Source organism: Ursus maritimus, unplaced genomic scaffold, assembly GCF_017311325.1.
Source record: "Ursus maritimus isolate PB19 unplaced genomic scaffold, ASM1731132v1 scaffold_6, whole genome shotgun sequence".
In the NCBI taxonomy this organism is placed as follows: Eukaryota; Metazoa; Chordata; class Mammalia; order Carnivora; family Ursidae; genus Ursus; species Ursus maritimus.
This window is the reverse complement of record NW_024426774.1, coordinates 49,011,580-49,039,472: the sequence shown is the minus strand read 5'-3', so window position 1 is coordinate 49,039,472 and position 27,893 is coordinate 49,011,580. Positions and strand designations below refer to the sequence as shown.

General features: G+C 39.6%; 1 protein-coding gene across 2 annotated transcripts in view; it reads right to left on the bottom strand.

The window, feature by feature from the left end:
- EXOC6B (exocyst complex component 6B) overlaps positions 1–27,893 on the bottom strand; it is a 571,132-nt gene that overhangs the window by 131,861 nt on the left and 411,378 nt on the right. Inside the window, exons 20-21 of one of the 2 annotated variants that reach the window (XM_008699990.2) lie at positions 19,185–19,258; positions 18,526–18,679 (exon numbers count right to left, since the gene is read on the bottom strand). In XM_008699990.2, coding sequence (XP_008698212.1) covers positions 18,659–18,679; positions 19,185–19,258 — 95 coding nt within the window. In that variant the 3' untranslated portion in view covers positions 18,526–18,658. Of the gene's footprint in view, positions 1–18,525; positions 18,680–19,184; positions 19,259–27,893 lie in introns of those variants that run through there. The other variant, XM_008699988.1, reaches the window with a different exon arrangement.

Genomic DNA, 27,893 nt, shown 5'->3' with positions numbered 1-27,893 from the left:
ATGATAGGCTTTTTATGATAGCCTTTTAATGAAAGGCTACCATGTGCCAGGAATTGTTCTAGACACTAAGAATAAAGCTGTTCACAAAACAGGCAAAATCCATACCAGCATGAAATAATTTTCTAGTGGACGGAAAACAAATTAAACAAGATATGTGAGGCACAAAATATACTAGATGATCAATTCTTTAGAGAAAAAATAAAGCAAGGAAGACGACAGAGAACTTTACTCTGGTTTTTGGTTTGGTGGTGGGGTGGCAGAGGTAGTAGGAGAGAAAAGCAACAATCTTTAATAGGAAAGGCCTCAATGAGAAGGTGAACTTGAAATGATTTGAATAAAGACCTGAGGAAGATAAAGGAGCAAGCAATATAGGTATCTGGAAAAAAGCCTTCTAGGAAGAGACGATACCAAGTACACGTGTAGGCCTTGAGCGGGGAGTGCACCATGTTTGAGAAACAATATGGAGGCTAGCAGAGAGGGAGAAAAGCAGTAGGGGCGGTTAGAGAGTAAGGGGTATGCATGTGCAAAGATTCTATAGCATCTTGTAGGTCATGAAAAGCACTTAGCTTTTACTTAGAATGAAATGGGAAGCCACTGTGAGGTTCTGGACAGAGGAGTGACACGATCTGACTTCTGTTTTAACTGTTTCATGCGGGCTCTGCATTGAGAACGGTCCATAGAGGAGCAAAGGCACAATGGTGGAGACCGATTAAGAAGCTATTCCAAGAATACAGTGAGAAATAGTCATTACTTGAATCAGGAAAAGAGAAATGATAGTTATAAATGGTTGGTTTCTGGATATATTCTGAAGGGAGAGAAAACGCAACTTGCTAACAGACTGGATGTAGGATGTGAGAGAAAGAAAGGAGTAAAGGATGGCTCCAAGGTTTCTATTCCTAGAAGAAAGATCAGAATTGCTATTAATTGAGATATGGAGGACTGCAGAAGGAACAGGTGTTCATGGGGGGAATGAGGAAATCAGAGACTTAGTTTTTGAAGGCTTAAATTAAGGTATAATTGACATCCAACATTTATTAGTTTCAGGTGTACAGCATAATGATGCAATATTTGCATATACTGCAAAATGATCACCACAGTAAGTCAACATTGTCACCAACATAGTAACAGAATTTTTTTTTCTTATTATGTACATTACACCCCCATGACTTCTTTATTTTACAACTGGAATTTTGTTCCTCTTGACTCCCTTCATCCATTTCACCCTGTCCTCCCACCCCCAGCCTCTGGCAATCACCAATCTGTTCTGTTTCTATGAGCTTGGGAGTTATTGTTTGTTTTAGATTCCACATATAAGTGAGACCATACAGTGTTTGTCTTTCTCTGTTTGACTTATTTTACTTAGCATAATGCTCTCAAGGTCCATCCATGTTGTTACAAATAGTAAGATTTCATTCTCGTTAATGGCTGAATAATATTCCACTCTGTGTGTGTGTGTGTGTGTGTGTGTGTGTGTGTGATCTTCTTTATCCATTCATCCATCAACAGAAATTTAGGTTGTTTCCGTATCTTGGCTGTTGTAAATAACACTGCAATGAACATGGAGGTACAGATACCTTTTCGAGTTAGTGCTTTAGTTTTCTTTGGACCAACTGCTGGATCATGCGGTAGTTATGTTTTTGAGGAACTTCCAAACTGTTTTCCATAGTGGCTGCACCAATTCACATTCCCAAAGACAGTGCATGAGGGTTTCCTTTTTTCTACATCTTCGAGAACACTTGGTATTTCTTGTCTTTTGGATAACAGCCACTCTAACAGATGTGAGGTGACATCTCACTGCAGTTTTGATTCTCATTTCCCTGACTGGTGATGTTGAGCATCTTTTCATGTACCTGTTGGCCACCTGTATATCTTCTTTGGAAAAATGTCTGTTCAGGTCCTCTGCCCATTTTAAGTTGGATTATTTGGGGATTTTATTGCTACAGAGTTGCATAAATTCTTTAGAAATTTTGGATATTAACCTCTTACTGGCTATACGATTTGCAAATATTTTCTCCCATTCAGTAGGTTGCCTTATTACTTTGTTGATGGTTTCCTTTGCTGTGCAGAAGCTTTTTAGTTTGACATATTCCTATTTGTTTATTTTTTGCTTTTGTTGCTTTTGCTTTTGCTGACAAATTCAAAAAATCATCGCAGAGACTGATGTCAAAGAGTTTACTCACCCATGTTTTCTTCTACGAGTTTTATGGTTTCAAGTCTTATGTTCAAGTCTTTAATCCATTTTGAATTATTTTTTGTGTATGGTGTAAGACCGTGGTCCAGTTTTACTCTTATACATGTGGCTATCCAGCTTTCCCAACACCATTAATTAAAGATACTTTCCCCATTGTATACTCTTGGAGTTTTTGTGGTAAATTAATTCGCCGTATATGCAGGGGTTTATTTCTAGGTTCTCTATTCTGTTCCATTGATCTATATGTCTGTTTCTATGCCAATACAGTACTGTTTTTATTAGTACAGCGTTGTAATAAAGTTTGAAATTAGAATGTTTTAAGCTATAATAGAATATATAAAACACATTAAGAATTTTTTAATTATCACACATGATGACGATCTGTATATTTCTGGCATGGAGAAAAAGGCCATGTTACACATTAATCACTTTCATTCAAAATTCTTCACTGCCTCACCAGGAATTATTTGTAAACTACTTGGGAAGCCAATCCTAGAAAGATTTCAATATCCTGAATTGGTTTCAGAGTTTGAATTGACATTCTGGCCTAATTTTGGAGCTCAGTTAGTAGGCCATGTATGTCCCAGAGGGATCAACAAGGATGAGATTCTGGATGAACTCCAAGGGTGGATTTTCATTGAGAAAATGGCCCCCATTAGGGAATAGAAATAGAAAGGCGACACCTGACACTTGACACAGGTGCTCACCAGGGTTGGAAGAATATGATCAAGTGTTTCATCTGAGAAGTCATCTCCTGTTGAAGCAGCAAGAATAATTTATCAGGTGAGGAACTGTTTTCCTTTCCAGCATGAAGCATTTAGCTGTGCGATGCTCCTCCTAGGCAGCCTTTCCTCATGGCTCTGGCTAGAGAAGTCCTCACATATATGCTAAGTCCCGGAGACTACCCAGCTAGGTTCCCTTTCCCCATATTTAGTCCTGCCTTCCTCAGGGCTGTGACCTCCAAACTTCATTTAACAAGATTAAAGTAAAGTGAAAATTAAGTACACATTGTGGGAGAAAAATTATGAATATTATTTATTTAAGGGAGTTTGAGGGCAAATACTATTCAGAAACTCCATCTAATTCCCTTTACTTCTGAAATGCCACAAAATGATATTAGGTCAATGCATTCGGCAAGCAGTTATGAAAGCATAATGCCTAATAGGAACTATGCTACCCAGTGGGGGTGGGGGAGTTCAAGGACAAATAAAACAGGGCTCCTGCCTTTGGTGAACGCAGAATCTAATGGAGAAGGCGGATGATTGAACAAGTAATTATAAGAGAATTAGTAATGAAGGGACACAAAAAATGTCAGGGACCCAAAGGGGGAACAATTAAATCTGCCTGAGGAGGTTGGGTAGAATTTATAAAGGAGATGACATTTGAGCCATGCTGTGAAGGAAGGGAAGGAGTTTGTCACTCTACCGAGACAGCACGCTCTGTGATAGGCAGAGGGGGCCTAAAGCTTACCCAGTTTGGGGATCAGGGAGGTGTGAAAAGTGGTCCTGGTAGGGGTTACGTGGGGAAGAGTGACAGGAAATGGAGACCAGAAAGACAAGCTGGGACCAGACTTGCTTTGCTTGGAGTTTGCCCTCTGTTCTTTGGGCAACAGACAGCTCTCAGGCTTTGTAAGCAGGCAAACGACATGACCATAATTGTGTTTTAAAGAAATAGGTGGCAGAATGGAAGAAAAGAAATAAAGGATCCTCACCAGCAGAGACATAGAACAAAGAAGGAGTAAGAACAGAGTTTCATACTTAACAGAAAGAACCATGAACATACCCACTCCTATGCCTCTTCCCCAAAACCTATCATTACTCCCACCAACGAAATTAACTCTCTCCTTTCACAGTCAACTTCATCAAGCGGGCAGTGCTTCTTCATAAAGACAGAAAGATAGATATAGGAAGTTGGTATCCAGAGAAATCCTATGGAAAACCACCTTCTCCCTTATAATGATTTCTATCAGGGGTGATAAGGAAAGGTAAAATTAACAGCATCATACGGGACTCTAACCACATGTGGATTTAGAATAGGAAAGCATGCATGGAAAAATACACACACACACACACCACCACCACCACCACACTACACCACATGCAAAAATGCTGTAGTGACCAATGATACACAGTATATACTCTAAAAATATATATATATATACTCTATATCCCATTACCTCATAACACATATTTGCTTTTAATGATATTCTCAATTTACTATGGTGTGAGATAGTTCTTTCAAATATAGTCTTGGTGTACCAATAGCTTCTGAGAACCACTTTCCCTCATTGTCTCTCCAAGTCTCCTGTGGTCTGACATCATTGGATGTCAGACTATACGAGTAGTAGCTCATAAGGAGGTCACACCATTGCTCTAGAAAACCTGTTGTTTGCCTTGACCAGGTCCAAAGCACAGAGCTCTGGGGAGAGTTTGGGAGGCCTCCCTACAATTGATGCTTGGCTTAGATGAACATCTAATCTTCAGATTAAATGTCTAGAGCATATTTTTTAGCACAGTCTGGAAAATAGGGAAGTTATACCTTAACTTTGCCAGGCCATAGCAGGCTAATTTGCTCCTTGCTGTGGTAACACTGAAGCAAAGTAAAAGTCTGAACATTTTTTATTACTAGCGTGGGGTTAAATTTCCCCGGATGACCACAATTTTCACAGACACCATGAATAGTGAATCTCAAATGTTTTCTCATAGAATGCTTTTAGAAAAACTAAATAACCTAAGTAAAAGTAAGAAAGAAAATCAGCTCCTACTGACTCATTATAAAAACAATAACCAAGGAGGCAAGAATCATCCCTTCTAATGGCACAGACAGACCTCCCTCCTTCAAACTCATACAGGGCTTACACACTATTTGGTGTTTACATCATATGCTGCTTCTTACTAATAGCTAACTTTTTAGAAGTATCAGTCTCACCTTTCTTATTAGATTGTAATCAGCTAAAGTGAAATTACCAGTGCTTCATCAAATCAGATGGCAAAAAACTTACCCTAAGACAGAGCAGTGAGAACTGAAAATTGGGACACCCATAAAGTTGTACCCTTATTGATGTTCATGGGCCACTCAATATTTTTCATGTGTACAAAAAAAGAAAAAAATCTGGAATGAAAGAATGAGGTACCCTTTTATACCTATTAAATATACCAAAACACTTAAAATTTATATATTATAGACTCAATGTTGGTGAGGTGCTGTAAAACAGTGCATGAATAAACCGCTAGGTGTTCTTTAAGTTGGTCTAACCCTTTGTTGTAGGAACCAGCCATGCACTGAAAAGCCATAAAAATCTTTTTATAACTCTTATATAAATAAGTTACTTCAAGAGGTAATGCAGATCAAAAGTCCTTTAAGTATGAATGTATATCTTACAACTTCGATGTAAAAACAAAACATTAGACATAACTTTCAAGTTCAAAAATAATAATGACTAATGAAATGATAGAGTATAAAACTGATATACCCTTCATAACAAAAACTCTAAGCAAATTAAGAATTAAAAGATGCTTGCTCAACTGATGAAGGATGTAAAAACTTACACCAGTTATATTTAATGGTGAAAACTAACTACTTCCCCATTAAGATCAGGAATAAATTCTCAGTACTCCTATCTGACATTGTAGTGGAGGTCCTAGTGCAGAAAGGCAAGAAACAAAAGGGATCTAGATTGGACAGGAGAAGTAAAATGGTCTTTATTCACAGATGTCATAAATGTCTACCTAGAAAACCTCCCAAAATGTATAAAATACTACTAGACCTAATAAGTGAGTTTAACAAGTTTGAAATTCAAGGTCAACATACAAATACCAATTGTGTTTCTATACACTAGCAATGAACAATTAAAAATTGACATTAGAAGAACAATACCATTTAAAACAAACATGAAATACTGTGAAATTTATCTTACAAAATACATGCAAGATTTGCTAAAAAATACAAAGCACTGATGAGAAAAATCAAAGACATAAATAATTGGAGAGATAGACTATATATATATATACATACATATATGTATATATATATATTTATGGACTAGAAGATTCAATAGTGTCAGAATGTCCATTCTTCTCAAGCTGATCTAAGAATCCAGCAAAATCCTAGCCAAAATTTCAACAAGCTTTTTTGTAGTACTCAACAAGCTGATTCTAAAATATATATGTAAAAGGACCTAGAATAAACAAAAGGATTTTGAAAAAAAAAAAAAAGCTGGAGAACTCATACCATACTATCTGATTTCAAGATTAACATAAAAGTAAGATCAAAGGGTGCTTTGGTGGCTCGGTTGGTTAAGCGTCTGCCTTTGGCTCGGGTCATGATCCCCGAGTCCCAGGATCGAGCCCCTCATCAGGCTCCCTATTCAGCAGAGAGTCTGCTTCTTCCTTTGACCCTTCCCCCTCTCGTGCTCTCTCTCTCTCTCACTCTCTCTCAAGTAAATAAAATCTTTAAAAAAAACAAAAGTAAGATCAAGACACAGTAAAAGGACAGACACACAGATCAATGGCACAGAGTCTAGAAATAGAACAATATATACGTGGTCAACTGATTTTTTATTAAATGTGTCAAAGCAAATCAGCAGAGAAAGCACAGCCTTTTTAACCAATGGTGCTGGAACAACTAACTATATGTTCTACATAAAAATTCAAAACATGACCATTTCTTATTTTATATTGAAAAATTAATTCAAAATATATCATCAGAGACCTAAATATAAAACTTAACACTATAAAACTCCCTGAAGAAAACACAGTAGATAATCTTTGTGACTCTGGGTTAGGTAAACATTTCTTAAGATGGGACACATAGACTATAAGCCATGAAAGAAAAAATGATATCATTATGATCTATGTATTATTTAAACAAAAAACTCAAAACTTTTCAAAAGATATTAAGAAAAAAAAAGAAGCCACAGACTAGGAGAAAAAGGTTGCCAAATACCTAACTGATAATGGACTGTTAACCAGAATATTTTAGGAATTATTTTAAAAAACTGGACAAAAGATTTGAACAAACACCTCACAAAAGAAGAGCTAAAGATGCCAATGTATACGAATGATGTTGACCATCAATAGTCATTATCGGAACGCACATTAAAGCCACCACAAGATACTACTATATATACCTGTTAGAGTGATGCAGGTAACAAAACTCGACAATACCAAACACTAGTCAGGGTACAGAACAATTGCAACTCTCATATATTGCTGATGGAAATGCAAAATGGTAAAGGCACTTTGGAAAAGAGCTTGATAGTTTCTTATAAGTCAAACATATACTTTATGACCCAGTTACCTCACTCCTAAGTATTTACCCTAGAAAAATAAAAACATATGTCCACATAGAAACCTTTACACAAATGGCTTTATTCATGATATCTCCAAACTGGGAACAATCCAAATATTCAACAGGTGGTGAATGAGTAAATAATCCCTATAATGGAATACTATTCAGCAATAAAAATGAACGGACTACCAATATATGCAATAATAGGAATGAATCTCAAAAGCATTCTGCTAAGTGAAAGAGGCCAAAATAAAAGTATGATTCCATTTATATGACAAAACTATAGTGTCAGAAAGCAGAGAAGTCATTGCCAGGAGCTGGAAATGGGAAGAGGAGACTCACTGCAAAGGCATAAAGAATTTTTTGAGTGATGGAAGTATTCTTGACTTTTGTGGCAGTTACACAACTGCGTAAGTTTGTAAAATTTATAGAGCCGTCTATCTAAGAAGGATGAATTTTACTCTACGTAAACTATGCCTCAATAAACCAAAAGACAAATAAAAGACTGTCTCACCAAGTGTTGAGGAGAATGTGAAACACCCGAACTCTCCTTCGCCGCCAGTGGGTGTGGAATATGGCAAACACTTTGGAAGAGTTTGACATTTTTTAAAATAAAGTTAAACATACACTTAGCTCAGACTCAACAATTTCACTCCTTGTGCTACCCAAGAGAAATGAGAGCACATACCCACACAAACACTTGCACATGAATGTTTACAGCAGCCTTATTCATAATACGCCAAGACTGGAAGCGACAAAGTGTTAGTAAATACAACAGGCAAATGATTAAATAAATTATAATATATCCATATAGAGAAATATCACTCATCAATTAAAAAAATGAACTACTGATACAGTCAATACCATGGATGAATCTCAAAATGTTACACTGAATGAAAATAAGAATAAATTCTAGAATTTTATATATAGAATATTATATATATTTTTTAGACTGTTACTTTTAAAATTAATTTTATTAAGCTATAATTTTATGTACAATAAAATAAACCTATTTTATGCATATAATTCCATGAGTTGTGACAAATATATACACCTGTGTAACTATCACCACCACCAAGAACATTTCTATCGTTCCAAGAAGCTCCCTTGTACTTTCTTTGTCTTCAGTCCTGTCCCCTTATCCCCAAGCAACCACTGATCTACTCTCTGTCACTACAGATTAGTTTGCATTTTCTAGAACTTTATATAAATTTTAGAACTGGATTATCAAATAGTTCCTTTTTATTGATGAGTGACATTTAGGTATATGATAATTTATTTAGTCATTCATTATATTTATGAACTAACAACTGAAAACAGATTCTAGGCTACAAAAAAAGAAGCTTTTATAATAACTTGGAAGGCTTAAAATGCTGGAGTAAGCATTATCATGTTACTTAATATTTGGTAGGCCTATAATCAAAGATAGTAGGAAACTACATCTTCAGGAGGGCAAATAATTTGCCAAATGTCACAGCTGGTCCCCGGTCTGCCCAATTCTAAACTTCTTAACCACTATGCTGTCTTAACACCTGGTACAGGGTTTGTGGGATTTGTGGACATAGGAGAGTCCCATTTTTCCTAATGTTTAAAGTGTTTAAACATTATGTTTAAAAAGACATAGAAGGAAGAGTTTAGAAGTTTAAGAGGCCAACCAAGAGCTTTCCTTCTCCACACTTATGGGATTTGGTAAACTGTTAGTGCTCAGCATTTAGAAGAGACTCTAACCAGCTCTCTGCTAACCTCTTGGGAACAGATCCTAAGTCCCCAGATTTACTAGGATCTTGCCTATATAACTAGTTTGCCAGAACCAGTTTTTCTTTTCCATGAGATAATCTTAGCAAATGTTACAGAATACAATGTGAAAAGGGAACATCAGAAGCTAATCTAGGAAAGTGAAGGGTCCTTTCACATCAATGCTATCCAGAAGAGCCTCTTGCCCGAGTTCAACTTCATTTCATGTTAATAATCCCTTAGTCAGATCTTAGAATGTCATAGTATCTTTCTCTCTGGCCACATTCTCAATGAGTTATTTTGCTCTTGAAATTAAGAAAGACTAAGAAAGAAATGATCCTGGTTAATCAAGGAGGAGCTACTTTAAGAAATGAGAATCTCACAGATCTGACTGTTCGGTCATGTCTGAAATTGGTCCCTTTGCAGCTCCCTGTCTGATGATATGCACCCTATGAAAGGCTCCTTTCTACATATAGCTGTCTCAGGGAATCAATCTTTCCTGAATCAATCTTTCCTGACTGTATCTTTGCCTCTGCAACTTGCTCAGTCTAGTTTGCCTCCCACCGAAGTTCTTCCTTTCCTGTGGTTCCTGTTCCATTTTTGCTTCGCCCTTGAGACTTAACACTTTCAATTGTCTTTTTGGTGCCCTACCTTTACTGATGCTATCTGGTTCCCCTTTTCCAGTCAGTCCTCTCTCATTTCTTTATGCATTTCTAGGAACTTGCCTAGAAGGAGGGTTTTAATCTTCGGATCAGGGTTCTAGATGCTCTTTTTGGTCCTTGTTCCCCAGGAGCCCATGCTTGCAACTGTGGCTCCCAAGTAGCGAATTCTCTTATAGCTAAGGGGCTTCTTTCTTGGCAAATTGAAATACGCCCCAATTCCCTAAATCTAGCCCTTTGCTGTCACTCTCTGCTGCCCTCCAGCGGCTGTCAATAGGATGCAGGGGTTAATAGATTCAAGGCCTGGCTCTTTTGCCCTTTCCCTGGCCTGTGAACACTTGTTCACTAGTAGGACACTAAGGCAGTGCAGTTAATGGAGACAAGATTTGTGTTCAGAACCTATTAGGCTTTAAGTTCCGCCAGAACTACCACAACAGCCTTTGATACTACTGCTAGTCCCAGGGAAATTCACTGGTGATGACTCCCTTGTCCTTTCTCCTGAGGATGTGATTACCTCAGAAATTTACAAATTCTAGGTTTGTGGGTATGCAGATTCACGCTGCGTGTTGAGGTACCTACCTCTAAGGCTTGGCTTGCTGGGAGAAGCAGAGAGCAGTACAGAGCTTTGCTCTAGCCCCGGCAGCACGCCTCACAGCTTACCTCAGTCTCTCTTACAATATAGCATGAGAAGACCACCAACGCTGCCCATGAGGAAAGGGAGAAACTGACTTCCTAGCTCTTCCCACAAGAGCTGAAATGGAATGAAACTCTAGCCTCTGAATGGACAGACTTTGCTATGAGGCTATCCAGAGTGCTGCTGGCACCATGCCCACTTTAAAAGTGACAGTCATTCCATTGGAGCAAAGGCATAGAAGGTTGTTGCAGACTGGACTCACACTTCTGGAAAAAGTCCTTCTAGCATCCACTGGAAAGGCTGTTTGATGCTCTGTTGGAACACCTAAGTGGCAGAGCTCTGCCTCTGGGTAAAAGTGTTAAACGATTCTGTTGACCAAGCTTTAGATTAGACTTCCCATCTAACCCAAGACTGTGCCAATATGGGTTGACAACAACAGTGGATAATGTTAACCTGGGGGGCCCATGGGTCAAAGGCCAAACCCAATGTAATATTCATAGGAAAATATATCCAAAGTCTGGTGTTTTGTTTCCTGCCACCCAAAAGACTACCCACAACTGCTCCTAACTAAAATCCTTCACCCACTGCTTGTCTGCCATTAATAAGGGCCCTGACAGGGTCCATAGTGCCTGTCATTCATGAGTCAGCATTTCCAGACACATAAACTCCAAAAAGGAGGATCCTCAAAGACGCTCAGAAGCTACCTCTTTACCAAGCACAAATGTGCAAAGAACCAAATGTTTGCCACTCACATTCCTGCTAAGTGGCTATGCTTCCTCTCTGAGGAAAAGCAAAGCCCCTGGAAAATACACACGGGTATTCATCAGACCTTCCACCTTCCTTTCAAGAACCCCAATTATTCTTCATTGTGAAAAATCAATGTGGAATCTACCTCTTATAAGCTATCATGATCTCAGTGTGGCTAGCATCCACTACTAATATTTGCACCTTCTCCTTTGACTTCTAATCTCTTGAAAAAACTCCATGAGACTTTAGAAATCAGACTTCCAAACTGCTAAAGTGATCTCCACAGTGAGAGGATAATAAATAGAAAATGGCCTTCCTAACATGCTGTGATGTCATTTGGCCCATTTTCCTAGCATTTATATGACATCTTATGTGATTTTCTATACCGAAGACTTGTACTCTGCTTGGATATTATTTCGTGAGATCCTGGTCTGGAAAAAAAATGGATTCTGTATTAAAAAAGAAAAAAAAAAAAAGCCCTGAGACAATTTTTGAGCTCACCTCCTCTCTAGTTAAGAGGTTGTTATGAGGTGAGACAAAGTTTCAGCAGTTTTAGAATAGACTCTCCTCCAATCAACCAAAGGTGTTTCGTAAATCTCAGAATGTGTCACGTATTACTGGTAATTCCTTCTATGAATGTTCCGTGATGGCCCAGTTATAATGTCCCAAGCAAGGGAAGGAAAGAGACCTCATTCGCAGTGGCTGCAGCAGCATCCCAGTGGCTGAAGCCCTTATTTATCTAGGCTCCATCCCGTGTGTGCTGATCCAGCCTTGACTTAGATGAGGTCAAAAGTCGAGCTCAGTGGAGTCTATCCTCAGTAATGTTCCTATTTATATATTTTACAGAACCAGGCCCAAAGGTGTTAGCTTTCCCCTGCTCAGGAACAGGAGTTATTTGCTGTCAGAGCTTCCTTTGAGGTTAAAGGTATCATTCTGAAGGTTATTGCTGTCTGCCAAAACAACTCGGGCAAAACAGTTTTGTCACAACAACCAAAAAACCCTACTTTCAAAAACCAAAGGACCACCTTTTGAAGCGTTTCAGGCTGACCATCTTATTTATGCCAGGCTGCCAAATCATAGCTATAAGTTCTTTGCTGAAAGTCTGTGTATCAGTGTACAACAGACTTGGCCTTGCCCTGGGGATCTTGCCAGAAAGTTCTGCAGCTATTCCTAAAATTGACCAATATGGCATCAATACAAACCAAACAAACAAACAAACAAACAAACAAACAAAAAATCTAGACCAAGTGGCATCCCCTTGGAGCATGAAGGCCACCTGAGGGGAGATTTTGGCAAGAGCAGAACGTTGAAAAGGCCTGCTTTATAAGCACAGGCAACTACACAAGAATGGGAGCTCCCAAGGGCAGTGTGATTCACTGCACCGTACCAAGTACACCAGTGTACCCACTGTAACAGTGCTAGGCATAGTGCTCAATGAATGAATGAATACGTTCTGATTGGGGCGGTCTCTATCTATATCCAAGTGTTCACTATGCCTACATTAAAACATGGACTACGGTCTGCAGGAACCTTTAGTAACTCTGTATCAGCAAAAGAGATCTGTGTAGGTAGTCTGATATTATTACTTTAACTTCTTTTAACCACCAAATGCCTTCAGGATATGATGACTCTGGATTTCATTTCTGAAATGACATCTAACCACATATACACGCTACCATACCAGTAGTGCAGACGATCTCTTCCAAGATAATGTGCTTAATGGCTTAACCCATTCCTTCTGACCCCACCATCCACATCAGTCGTAGCAATGACATCTTCCAATTCCATGAGTTACCAAGCTATTTGATTTCTGACTCCAGTGCAAATGACTCCCAATTTTACAGGCCATTATTTATTCAAGATCATACACAACCTGGAGGTCAACAGAATACTTCAAGTGAGCACTTGGAGAGTATTTCTACTAACATTACTGGTCCAGACACTTTACTACTAGAGGATTTGCGGATTTGCATACCACTCTGTCTTCCTCCACTAAGAACATCCTTTCACAAAAATATTCCCTTATTGACTCTCCCCACACCTCTCGTTTCCTCCACCATGACTCCTTGGCAACTGCTCAGGAAACACTTGGGAAAAGTACAGGTCACCCCCTCCCCAAAACCCCAGGTTACGTTACAGCAGGTTAAAAACCAATATTAAGAAGTACATGTGGGAAATGGCTTTCTTTGTGTTAAATACAGCTTAACCATTGCGCTGAAAAAATAGAAGACCACCACCTGAGGCCTTGTAAGATGTGAGCCTGCCCTACCCTGACCCAGGTCTCCCTATGTAGTCTCCTAGTTAGGGCTTGTTTAGACTGGTTAAGGAGAAACATTAAAAAAGAAATTCTATTTACTATATATCATTTTGTTATGTGCCGTATCGGACAAATTCAGTTTTGATATCAATGGGTATCCTACGGAGGTTAAAACATAAGTGGTTATTAAGCAAAGTTAACATTTTTCCACAAGAGCCAAGAGCAGTCAAGCAAAGAGGGAATGTCCCTCTTTGTGGGCATGTTGTTTATTAGACTCGCAGGCAGGGCAAAAGAAAAGAGCAGAAAATTTGATTCCAAAACCAAAATTTCATTGAATCGGATCAAGACAGGTTGGAGAATAGGAAGGGCAGTTGTACACAGTCGGGTTCTTGGGCTGTTCTCGGGTCTGCACACCTGATACTAGCTGACAGCACTGACTTCACCTACTGCTTCTAACAGGAATAAAACATCAGAATTTGTTCGACATCGCCAAAGAAATATACAATTATTTCTCTCAGGTCCTATACTTGTTTTTAAGGCAAGTTAAGTGCCTGCAATGGAAATGCACCGTGTTTACTTTAGACTGAAGGTTTAGAAATTGGGGAATAACTGGCCTAGGGGGAATGTCACCAGCTCCATCTAAAAAAAGCCATAGATATCTTGGGATGGCTTTGCTGTTTAAGAGTCGTTGCCAACAAGCTCCATTCAGGAGATCTGATGCAATGTCACAACTGAGTTCATTCAGCTCTATAAACACTTAGTATATCGGAAGTAAATAACAGTCGGGGCCAAGGAACAGAAAATAACGTTACTGAAGAAAAGAACCCATTCAACTTTTCCTGTTGGTCAAATAAGTAAGGTGAACAGCCAGAAATTAAATGAGTGATGTAAATAATTAATTAATCTGGGGGAGTTAAGACTCCCTCACAATGAATGTGAATAACAAAAAGGTGAAATGTTCCGGGGTGGCCCACAATAAGCAGGGTTTGATGAGAAGTATAGGACATTAAAAACAAAACAAACAACACAAAACAGAGGTCCATGAGGATGCTGAACAGTAAAAGGAAAGAAGAAGAGAAGTTAAGAAACGGGAGCTTAAAGAAATTAGTCTAAGACTTAAAAGAAGGAAAGATAGTCGAGATCCTAGTTAAATTGACCCCCATCTGTTCTTAAACAAAACTTAAAACTGGCTATTTTCTATGCTTAAAACACTTTCCTCTCTCACCAATGCCTGGCTTTCTTTCAGCTTAACTTTCCACTTTTTAAATGATATATTTTAACAACTACTTAGGTTCACAAAGACCTCTCCACTCTAAGGCCCCTTTCTGCATTTATAGATACATCGTTTGTATAAAGGTCTTCCATCCCAACCAGAGGATAAGTTAAAGTCGATTTTCCCACTTCTTGACTCTGGGCTGGCCCTGTAACCAGCTCTGGCCAACAGAATGTGGTGGGAATGATGGTTTACCAGTTCCAAGTGTAGACCTCAAGGGGCTTGCACATTTCCCCTTGCTCTCTTGGAACCTGACAATGTGTCACGTGATCAAGCCTGGGTCAGGCAGCTGGCGGATGAGACATCACATGGAGCAGAGAACAGTCAGTCTAGCTAAAGCATCCTAGACCCGGCAGTCCCTAGACAATCTAGTGCTGGACCTCAAGGTACGAGTGAGACCGCTGAACCTATCCTGATTGCCAATCTGTAGAAACTTGAGTTAAATAAATCGTTCTTCTATTAAGACAACACGTTTTGGGGTGCTTTGTTATGCAGCAAAACATACTGAAATAACTGAAACATACACAATGGCCCCATCCTTCCAATGTAACACTTATTACAGTGTGACTTATATTAAAATTCAGTATTTGCTGATCAGCTCTTTGCTCCTGGAGGACAGAGACTGTATTATATTCATTTGTGTACTCCCACAGCACCTGGGTGGTGCTTTGTTCACCCTAGGCACTCAGTGTGGTAAGCCGACACGAAAATCAACTGAAGTTCAAATTCTCATGTTCATCAGCACTATGTACTTAATGCTTAACAACAGAAGAAAAACACAAACCATAGCACTATTAAAGAATCAAATCACTACTGAGAATCTACTATTGGCCTTGTATTCTAATTACAATTATGAAGCATCAAGGGCTGGCAATGACTAGTACTTGGAATGCACGCACCACTTCAAGATTGTTAATAAACAAGCCCTTTAGGGTGTCCTTGTCAAGATTTCACATTAACCCAAGTTTGGATTTTGATAAAATTTGCACACATATTTGACATATGAATGTGAAGTTGTAGTGCAACCCTACTTTTATGAACTTAGAAGTTTAAAAGCATAAAGTGGCAAAGGAGATTTTGATTTGCACTGTCTAATTCACATTATTATCAACAGCAGGCTTTCTATGCCCAGAAGTCTGACAAATGAGATAAGTACGTTCATGGGCATTAACTATGAGGTGCTGTACACTTGTAAAACATCATGAAAGCTTGTGTATTCAAAATGTCATTTCACTCTTTTCCTTACGAATTAGGAAACTGAGAACAGACAGGACAGGTGGGAGAAAATGAATAGTTTTGCTGTCCATATCTGATTTGCTTCCTAATTGAATTTCTATAGCTTTTAAATGACACTCTACTATTATAGTCTATACAGAGATGATCTCATCCAATATTCTATGTTTTGATTATTTTAAAAATTATCGTTCACTTGATAGTGTCTGAAACACTCTGAAGCAGGAGGACATGAGAGCATGATCAGAACAAGTATGCCCATAAACCAGTGAGGCAAATACGGTCGATGACAGCAAAAGAAGACCCCTGCTGCCCTGCGACTATGGTGTCCTGCATGGGCCTATGCGCTGTAACTTGCCCTAACTTTAACTTCTTCCTTTAACTTCTGCCATGCCTGTTTAATTTTGTTATCTCAGACTAATGAAGGGCACGATGATGAAATCAGTTAATAAGCTAGAAAACCGAATCAGGACCGAAAGCGGTTGGGACCGGCTAGAATGATAAAAATCTGTGTTGTTAATAATATGAAAGAAAAATTAAATCAACTGTAGAAGAACTACATGAGGAACGGGTGACGGTGTTACACGTGACAAAGACTCAGCTACTAGCAGAAGACACTCAATAAAGCAGGAGGCAAAGCCTGTCCCCAGACGGTGACGCGCTAGTAACAACGTAAGGAATCAAAGGGGCCGAGTTAAGTGAGACGGATTTTAGCCAACTTAAGAAATATCTTTCTAATAATCAGACTGTCCTAAGGTGGACCTTGCTGGTTTGGGGCAGTGAGTTCTCTTCAAGGGGGATATGCAGGCACATTCTGGGTGCCGTGCAGGGTTTCAAGGATCAAGCCAAAGGTTATACCGCATGATTTTTAAAACTGACCCCCAACCCCCAAATTCCATAACTCTATTACAGGATTCCGAAGGGAACATGCAAAAGGACAATATACTCAAGGACACTTAATTGTGCGTCATTCGCGGTCAAGATATCTCCTCTGGAGACGTACTCTGAGGTGCTCTCCTTATGGTCTGAACATCTCCATAGCCCAGAAGTCTCCTTCTAAAAGGGTGCTCAGCTAAAATAAGTTATGAGAACAACTAAGAGGGACTGCAAAGAGATTAATATTTGCAGCATGGGACATGGAGGGATCATTTTTCTCACAATGATCTAACCTACCGGAGGCCTGCTGCTGACGAGCCTCAGCCTGGGAACTGGGGAAGTTTTTCAAATGATCTAGGTTAGAAAAGTTTAAGCTGTTTTAACAGAGACAGCCATAACTAGAAATTGGGTGACAGATTCAATAGGAAGAGGCATACTCTTCTTATTATTGAATTTTGGAGTTGGGGTTTCTCCTGCTAAAATATCATAAAAGGACCTCTGAGAACAGAAATGCGATGGCAAATCGGAACTTCAGCGTGAACAGCGGTGCTGAGAGCTCACAAGCATTTGAGCATTCATCCCCGGCTCAGATCCACCTCATTTTGGCTGTGCTTTCTAACTTACTCCCTTAGTTAACATTTTCTGCGAACACTAGTTGCTTTCCATAGGGACCAAAACCACAAACTAGAGAGAATGACCACGCTTCCTTCTCATGAATAGTGAGAAAGGAAAAATTTTTCCTTGGGTATGTCTCTCCAATGAAATTCAGTGTCTGCTTTCCAAGAAAAGCCAATCGGCTCAGAAGTTTCTGAGAAGAAACAGGGAAGAAAAGTCCCAACAGATAACACTCCATAAAACGCTAAAGCAAAAATCCCCCTTTCAGCCTCACGTCCTCCAAGGGGTTAAAACCTGTGTCTGTTGAGTTGCTGAATCCACAGGTGGAAGGTCTTAAGTGTGCAAAGAGATACTCAGCTCCATTTGTGACCATGCTGGGAAAGCCTTTATGTGTAAGAGAACCCCCACCTCGGCCCCCAAATATTAAGTTGACACACGTTTCTGGGACGCGGCCTGAATCCTCAAACTTTGGCGGTCTATAGAGACACAATTTTCTGTTTTCTGCTTAACAGGGCTTTCCAGAATTGTCATCAGATGACAGATTACACCACCCATCCACAAGGATTCAGGGGTAGCTCAGGCCATCCATTATGGGTTAAAAGCTGTTCCAGCATGAATCGAGTCACAGTGGTAAGGAGACTACCAATACAAGGGGTCCTATAGCTTTAAGAAATACTCTGGGCATCTAAAAGTTTTCAGAATGCAAACTATGTCAGCTCTGAAAACAAGAGGCACTGCATCATTATGGCAGGAGAAACAAAGCCAGCCCCCTTTTTAAAACAGACAAAAAAAAAAAGATTGTTTTAATAGGAGAGAAGCATCAGTCATTGATTCTTACTTCATTCACACTTTCTATCCAACCCCATCCATCTTCAGAGTGAAGAGATGACAGAGCCCAGTTAACTCTCTCCCTCTTTCGGCCCCCGCCCATCCTGTTCCTCTCCACCCAAAACACCAAGGCCTACCAACCTACCCATTTCAATCCGCAAGCAACAGCCCTATAGAACGACTCTTTCTATCCGATGGGCTTGCAAAAACTCAGGTACGCCTGAGTCCCGGCTTTCATCAACATTGCTTTAATAGGGTTGTCCGTCAGGTTAGCATGACTGGTCGGGGCCTTTGCTAATCACCTTCTAAAACCACCACTTAGTCACTCATGGCTGACCACATGCTACAAAGGAGGGGATGGGGAGATGTAAGGGAACAGAAAAAAGTCAACAAGCCAAACCAACAATCCAGAATGTAAAATATTTCATTTTTCTTAAATGCTGCCGCCCTCATTCTATCTGCAAACAAAAGTCCTCCGGGCAGGCAGTCTCTGCATCAGTGCACCTGCTAGCATTGGTTTGCCGAGTTATCTTTCTGCTGTGTCTGCAAAAGCCAACTATAGCACAATGGGTCACATCACTTGAGGGTCACTTGAGTCCCTCTACGCTCTGGGTCCCTCCTCCCACCTCCTGCCTTCCCTTCTACCCACAAAACCTTTAACTCCACCATAGCTAAGGATCCCAGATAGCTAAATAAAAGAGGTGGCCTCAAACACAGGGAAAAACCCTTAGGTCTCCAGTGTGAATCGCCAACGCCAATCCCCCTCCCCTCCCCTTTTCCTTAAGACCTGATGGTCTTCAGTCACACATCTTAAAAGAAAAACAAAAAACAAAAACACAAAGACTTACTTGTCTCAAGTCGATGAAGGCCAACTGCAGCGTGTCCTCCTGGAACCCAGGCACCGGGCCGGATCTGGCAAACTCTGTGGGAAAGAAAAGAGGATAAAAAGCGCCTTTAACTAACCATGGACAGGGAGATTGGCAGACGGATGACAGGGAAGACAAGAGAGGCTGGGGGAGAGGAGGACCAAGCTTCTAAGGAGTCATGTCTCTCTCCCTTCAGCTTCTTTGTTTGCCCTTCAAAATTCGTGTCATCAAAACACCATTAATTCCAGCATCCTGACAGCAAGGAAACTGTACTAATTCGACCTGAAATTTATTCCCATGAGCCGCGCTGGGCTTCAGAGTATTTGTTTTGTGAATGGACAAACAACTTGCAAAGGAGGAGGGAGTGGGGGAGAGAAAAAAGTTTTTCCTCTCAACACAATAAAATCTTCAGCTGTGAAACTCTTTTCAGTTCCGAAAGCTATTTATATTTTAGATCGCTGAAGGAATTTTCTAATTTCACGCCTGTCACCTCATTCCCCAAGCATTTATCAAAAAATATTCCCTGCCACATCATTAATTATTCCCTCACTGATTATTTGTATTATCTCATGACTGCATTATTGCCAACACACACACACACACACACACACACACACACACACACACACACAGACACCCAGCAGAAGCTGTCCCGATCCACTGCTTGGCTCTTGAGCAAAGGAGCATTTGCAGATATGAAAAGGCCCATCTGAATAAATCTCACTGCAAAAGCTTAAGGAACATTTGCACATGTCCATCCTACTAGCGTATTCTTTGTCCTTGACTTCTACTTCTTTCCCACTCTTGAAAATTCTTTTTTCTCTTCCCGCTACCCCAATTTAGTCTTAGGTCAAAGAGACCACATGACTGCTATTTGCAATTTACAGTAGCGCCTTGGGTACATCAGTTTATGACTCTGACTTCTACATCATTAACAAGAAGGTAACTGCACGGGGCTACAGGGACAAACACGAGGAACAGTTAAGAATGTCAAGTTTTATCGTCCCTAAGCCCAGCTTATTATGAAATCAAAAGGTCTTGTTTAAGCTCTCTACACACATGCACGCCCGTGCATGCACACACACACACACACACACACACACACACACACCCCATGCAGAGAGAGAGAAAATTCAAGAGCTGGGCAGTTACTATGTCTTGAATTCTCTCCGTAAAGCCAAAGTGTGATAGACATTTAACATCAATCTACTATTTACCTCAGAAACAACTCAAGTCTTGGCTCAAAGCAAATATGAAAAGGAATGTTTTCCTTTCAATTATGTTTTTCTCTAGGAATGAATTTAAGAAATTATACAGACTCGGTATCATACTTTTCTTTTGAAATGAAATAAAATCCATCAAGATATTTGCATAAATGCCTGGAAAATTACTTGCAATGTCCAGTAGTTGGCTAGATTTAAATGATGATTTGTGAACAATTATAGGAATTCCTGTTTTTTAAAAATATTTTCCATCTGGGGCTTCTTAGACATAATAGGTTTTCATAACATCCTTGTCCCACTTAAAAAAATAATGCTAACATGTTAAGTTGCAGGGATTATGGAAACGTCATGTGAAATGAAATTTAACACAATTTATTAAACTAATATATAGCACAGACGTATTCTACAACCGTACACAAATACTCTTATTTTAGACATTTCCATAAAAACGACTTGTAAGTGGAAGGAGACAAACTGTATTTAGCATGACTAGCAGCATTAGGTTTTGATTTGCATTGAAAAGAAAATTCAAGTGCATTTGTAAGTTAACTCTATCCTATTACAGCCCAAATGATTCAAGTTTTAGAAGAGTGAAATCCTACAGCCGCACAAATACTTGATGAGGGCCATGTTAATAGAAAACCTGACACACGCCGTCCTCCATATCTTACAACAGCCATTACACGTGCTAACCTTGTAGAGAGCGGCTGTTCAAGTCCGATGGACGATTTTCCCATACTCTGCTCTTACAGAAAGCAGTTCTTTGAATTATAGCCACAGCCTCTCTTTTGGACAGCCTTGACCGTCAGTGGTCAGCTTAAATAAGCTTCCCGTGCTGGGTTCATCCCAGGTCGGTAGCTTTCCCCCATTGCCCCTGCATCAGCCAAGGCGACGTTGCATCATTTGAGGTACCGAAGTTTCACTGTCAGTAAGAACCTTTCTTGAGTCAAAAGTAGCATAGTCGTTCTGCTTACCTACACATGTCCAACTCAACACAATTACCCTGTGATACGTGGGTTGAATGCCTGAGAGCTGGCTACCCATTCTCACATCTCCTTCTTGAGCATGCTCCCTGGGACCAAGGGATGACACTGCCGAAACCACGCAGGAATCCAGATGTGATACAGATTTAGTTCCCAGAGTCTCACTTTATAGGCCTCATTTTTATGACACACTGAATCTTCCAGGTTCCCAGAGGACATAATGGCTTTTTAGATTTGATTCTGCTTTTATAAATCGAAGGGAATCAAAGAGTGACAAGTGCATGAAGGTATGGCCAAGTACAGAGATTGAGTTCACATGCAGTTTATGGAAATGTCTGATTACTGGATATTGAACTTCACGTTTGTATTTTTTCCCATTGTTTCATGTGTGTCATTCTTGTCTTCTCATGTAGATAAGTAAACCCCTTAAGGATGAGGACCATATCGCTGAACCTAACAAGTATCTGAAATAGTAGATGTAAAACAAACACTCATATTAGTTAAATAAGGTACAAAACCAGCAAGATTCGTTAACCACACATACTCTTCACCACCAATGAAAATCTTCGGATTGCAATAGGTAGTGTGTCCTTAACATGAGTATCAATAAGCCTGCTTTAGGAATTGGTGAGTTCTTTAAAATTACGTGCACAATGATTGAGGGGATGGGTTTTGAGGTGATAAATAGCAGAGTTTGAGCCCAAGATACTAGGTCTATGGGCACGGGCAAATTACTTAATCTCCTTAAAGCATCAATGGCTTTTTCTCAAAAATGAAGAAAACAGTGCATTCCTTATAGTGCTGCTATGAGGATTAAATGAAATAACACATATAAAGCAGCTGGCAGAGTGCCTGGCATATCATAATTGATTATCATTACAATTAGTTTTTTGTGTGAATATACGGTTCTCTGGGAAGAAGGTTCATAGCTTTTACTGAATTCTCAGAGGACTGGTGACCAAACAAAAGTTTAAAACACGCTGTTTATATACCCAGGACGAAACATTAGAAATGATTCAGCTACCGTTCAGTGATGTGTTAGTGAGTTGGCACTGCAAATTTATTTATAGGCAAATAGTTACGTCTTTCACTTAAAGGAAGCTGATATGACTAACAGTATGTTAACCACAGCACAGTGATTTTTATTGGTGTTATTTAAGAATTTCAATAAATGCATAAAATGGATCTCCTCTAATTTTCTGACTCAATATACCTTTAAAAACATGACTGTTCTCCTAGAGTTAATTAAAGCATAAGAAAATGTGAATATTTTAAATAAATGAACATTTGTATATATAGTCCGATTCCAACTCTATAAAATACAATATGCACAGAAAACATGACAGTAAGTACTCATTTCATAATGTTAACGGAAGCTGTTACAGATTGATTACAAGAGAGCTTTATTCTTCTTTATATTTTATAAACTTTTAAAATGAGTACAGACCACTTTCATAATCAAAGAAAAGGAAACAGAACACACACACACACTTATGCCAAAATTACTTAGTGGTGCTGATTTAGTCATACTTTCTCTAGTGACGAGAGAATAACTTGTTCAAGATTTAGCATTACAGGCAACTGGGATTGGTCTGCACACCCGAATTCCCAGAGGTTGCTCAACAGAAAGAGAAGAAAACTACACGTTGGAGGGGGGCAAAGAGCCCCAGTCTATGTAACAGGCTGATGCCTAGACAAATTGATCCCATGTACACACAAGAAGCCTCTCTTTAGCGTGCCAAATGGAAATCTTCCTTCTTTTGAAGTCAAAAAGGGGTACAAGTACGCCATCATGACTAAGTAGAACCAATGTACATATGGGACACAATGGACAAGTCCCTTCGGGACTTATCTCTAGATTCCAAGATCTGTAAGAGGTTTTCAGTCTCCAAGGGCTTCCAAAGCCTGAAGTTCTGTAGAGTAGCCAAAGTATCGTGAGACTAGACGGTGCTTGCTCTATTTCAAACAGACCCAAACCCGGACCCTTGACCAGCACGTGTTACTTAGGGGCTGAGTCAAGGTTCCAGTGAGGCTGGCAAGAAAGCTTCCTCTTCAAAACTGGTTCAGATTAGTAGTGCTCCTGACTACCACTGGCGCATTTTCCAGAGGGCTCTGCTCTGCCCAGCAGCTCTTTCTTGCCCTTGTACTATCACTGGTAGGGACTCTCGGAGTCAAAGCTGACATCAGGGCTTGACTCCAAGAACCAATTTGCAAATGTGAAAAATCTTTTAATGAGGAAACTGCCAACTCATTGAAGTTTATAAAGGAAATCTTTTCATTAAAAAAAATAAGAAAAAGGAGGTGTAAAAGTTACAGAAAAGAAGGTATATTGTTAAGTGAAGGTACAAGTGGGGAAAGAAAATCACACAAAGTATTTTACTTACCAAATATTCAACATTCCTTCACATTCTTATGTATACTTAAGTCTCTGAGATTTGGCAATCATTTTTAAAAACAATATTTATTTCTCAAAAATATCCAGTAGGTTTACATTCCTAATAATCTTCATATTAAAAATTACCAAAAGAGAAGAAGAAGGGATGCCATTAATTTCAAAATGCTTTCTAGACTTTTTGAAGGCTGATCTTATAATTAACTAACACTATCACTTAGAGGGGGAAGGAAAAAAAATTTTAAATAAACTTTAAAATTATCTGGTACATTCACATTTGACTGAAGAAAAAAAATTATAAACACCATAGAACCCTAATTAAAATAAAATGGTAGAATCAGATTAGAAGGGGCTTTGAGAAAGTCAAAATGACAGTCTACAATCTGTACATCTAGATAGGACATCAGGGAGCTTATCAAAAGCAAGTTGGGAGAAACAAAATAAAATTAGTTCTTCTGAAGTGACTCAAGGGGAACAATCATGTTTTTAAGGGTGTACTGAGTCACAAAATTACAGATCTATTTTATGCAAATCGTCCACGGAACAAGAACAATTTTTGAAAGAAGAAGAGCAACAAGGTAAAATTTATTTCAGAAAAGCAAACTAGTACAATATTTGACAAATAGGTTAAACAGCAATTGTTGGAGAAAACCACAATTGGTTTACATAAGAGGAAGTTGAAAAGACAGGGGGCAAAATTGTAACCAGAGGTCCCTGGATACCGTCGTTTACTTTTGCTCCCAGCGAACGTCCAGGTCGGACAACAGACAAGACAGCATCACCAGCCCTCACGGAAGCGATTCGAGGTTTGGTTCTGGCCAAAACGCCAGGTGAGAAAGAAAACGCTGTACCCAGGAGCCCAAAGTATGTTGGCTACTTGTTTATACCTTAGGGTCACGTCAGGTCACATGTGGGTTTTGTGGGATTGAAAAAATAAGAGCCGCTGTTGCTGTATTCACATAATGGTTTCCTGGTCTCTGGCTCCCTGGAGCCGCAGGTAAGGGGTGTGCCAGACCTCGAAGCGTGGCTCTGGGGAAGCTAACCCCTTCTTGCATCACTTCACAGTGGCTCCACTAAGCTAATTACAGAGAGGAGCTGATAGACTCCGCAGGGAATCCACTCAGGGCCCTGCTGGTCAGAGAAAGGTCGGCCAGAACATGAGGAAATAAGAACGAAGGAGACAGATATCCAGGAGACAGGAAAAGGAGGCTGGGAGGGAAAAAACACCTTGCAGATGCTACTGACTCTTGTGTGGAAGTGTGCTCCCACGGACATGGGATCATAAAAACCAGACAGCGTTATTTAGCCAGGGTAGGACTCTGGGCTGCACATGATTCTCTGCTTTTTCACACCTTACGTATGTAACTCACTACATCTCCCACCCCAAGAAGGGCAGAGGAGAGCACAGGCTAACTCGAATGGATTCTCAAAGTTCTGGGAGAGAAACCTGATGAAAAGTGATGATATTAAAATCTGATTGCAAATGTCAAACCGGTACTCCAAACAGATTTACAAATGACTATTAAGTTCAATTTTCCAAGCTCCTTTTGACCTGAAAGACCACGGAAAGCTAGGACAGAGAGAAGTGGCTTTTTAATTAGGAAAGAATTAATCTCCCATACGCGAAGAAACGGCCCCCAGCAAGAAGGAACTTCCATGCTGCTGCTAAGTAAGCAGGCCAATCAATCTCCACCTGGCTGTCCCCAGACCGCACCGCTGAGAGGAGAGGAGGGTCCTGGCACTTGCATGACTGGTGTCAGTGACAGCACACATTCACCTGGAGAGAAAAGCTGTTGCATGAGGAGTAAACCTAAAAAGCAGAGAAGCCGATCTCTACTTCTTATTTAACATATAAGAAGAATCAGTAAACAGTTTCATGAAATTGGTTAGCTGACTCTAGCAAAGCAAACTAAAAACTACATCTGTTCAAGATTGAAAAGACGGTGATGATGTAAGTTCCTACCATTTCATGAAGTCCAGGGGGCACTGGGTGATTTATGGAAATAAAGTGCTATTCTTTGTCTGAAGAAAGAATACTTTAAATGAGGGATAGGAATCCTTAGCTGCGGTCACTACATTAAACAGAGTGACTTCTGCATTGTGCGGTTCTTTGCAGAGGAAGAAGGGCTCAGGAAAGTCAAGAGCTTCACGAATGACAGAACAATGTCATGCCACGTGGCAGTGGACTTTACCTTAATATTCCACAGAAAAATAACAGCCAAAAACAGAGCAAGAGCTGACGTAGGACTCGAGCGTACAGCCTATAATCCTAAAGCGGAAGGAAGCGTTTGTAACCACTGAGGACTTCTACGGATGGGAAAATTAGGGCCCAAAAGGTTAAGTCAGTGACCTAGTTAGAGTCTGATCCTTCTATTATTTCAATATGCATCCCCCACCTGGAATGTCCAAAAACAAATATTCACTTTACATTTCCTTTATATGCATATGAAATATTCCTTCCCATGTATTTATAGTTAGGAATAATAAAATCATAAAAATATACAGATTTGTACAAAGTCATAATTTTCCTCTGAAGTTCCTGAATGCTTCACCATTTTGCAAAAAAGGGCCAATTTCATAATATATCTTTTAAAATTATGGTGAAAAGAAGCTTCTTCCAATTAGCAATCAGCAGTGCTTCTGTGTATAATCTCTGGAAAGCTGAGGATCTGCCATGAGAGAGGTGGGCTTCCTGAGAGAGAGATGAGAAAGACTAGTGCTCTGAAGTAGTAACTTTATATCCTTGACATTTTTGCTGTGCTTTTAAGGACTTAATTTTATCCATGTGTTTGTTCAGCACTGATGATTCTGCTGTACGAACATATACATAGAGCTGTGGCTAACGGAAATTTTACAGAAGGATTTTGAGAAGGATTCTGCAGGTCATTTAACATAACAGCGAAAATCAATTTTCTAGAAAAGCACTGTCCAAAAAGAAACGCAAGCCCCATGTGTAATTTTAGAATTTCTAGTAGACACATTAAAAACAGAAACAAAATAATTCATTTTAAAATTAATAATATATCTTGTTTGACCCAATATATATATATATAATATTTCACTTTTAACATGAAACTAATATTTTAGGGGCACCTGGGTGGCTCAATCAGTTAAGTGGCCGCCTTCAGCTCAGTTCATGATCTCAGGGTCCTGGCATCGAGCCTCACGTTGGGCTTTCTCCTCAGCGGGGAGTCTGCTTCTCCCTCTTGCTCTCCTTCTGTATTCTCCCTCTCTCTCTCTCTCTCTCAAATAAATAAATAAAATCTTAAAAAAACATGAAACTAATATTTTAAAAATTATTCATGTTTGGGGCAGCTGGCTGCCTCAGTTGGAGAGCATGTGACTCTTGATCTCAGAGTCGTGAATTCAAGCCCCACATTGGGTATGGTGTCTAGTTTAAAAAAATTATTCATTTTTTTTTCAAAATTCGGTATGTATTTTACATTTACAGCACATATCCTTTCTGACTAGCTACATTTCAAATGTTCAAACGGCCGCTTAAGGCTGGTAGCTATAGCACTGGACAGCCCAGCTTTAGACGATGTCAACTATAATGAACGTAAATTAAAATTAATTGTGCCAGGGGCTCCTGGGTGGCTCAGTTGGTTAAGTGTCTGATTCTTGGTTTCAGCTCAGGTCGTGATCTCAGGGTGGTGAGATCCAGTCCTGTGTTGGGCTCCAGCTTGGCGGAGAGTCTGCTTGGGGTTCTCTCTCTCCTTCTCCCTCTACCCCTCCCCCAGCTCACATTCTCTCTCTCTCTCAAAAATAAATAATCTTTAAAAAAATTAATTGTGCCAAGAATGACTTCAGATTTTGAAACGACAAAGAATGAGCATTTTTATTCGTAGCAGTATGAATTCTATCTTTCACATTGGCTATGAAATTAGGATTGAAGCAATGCCCATGATACTACACAATGGCTTCTACTCAGTTCAGATTATAAAAGTGTGTTGCCCATAGAGAGCTATAGACTTCATATATTCTTCACCTTGCCCATCAATACATTTTTATATTACCTCTCTATTAATCCTGACACTTAGATTCTTATGTTTCTTCTCTTCAACCCATTTTCGCTCTCTTACACAGTCGTCCC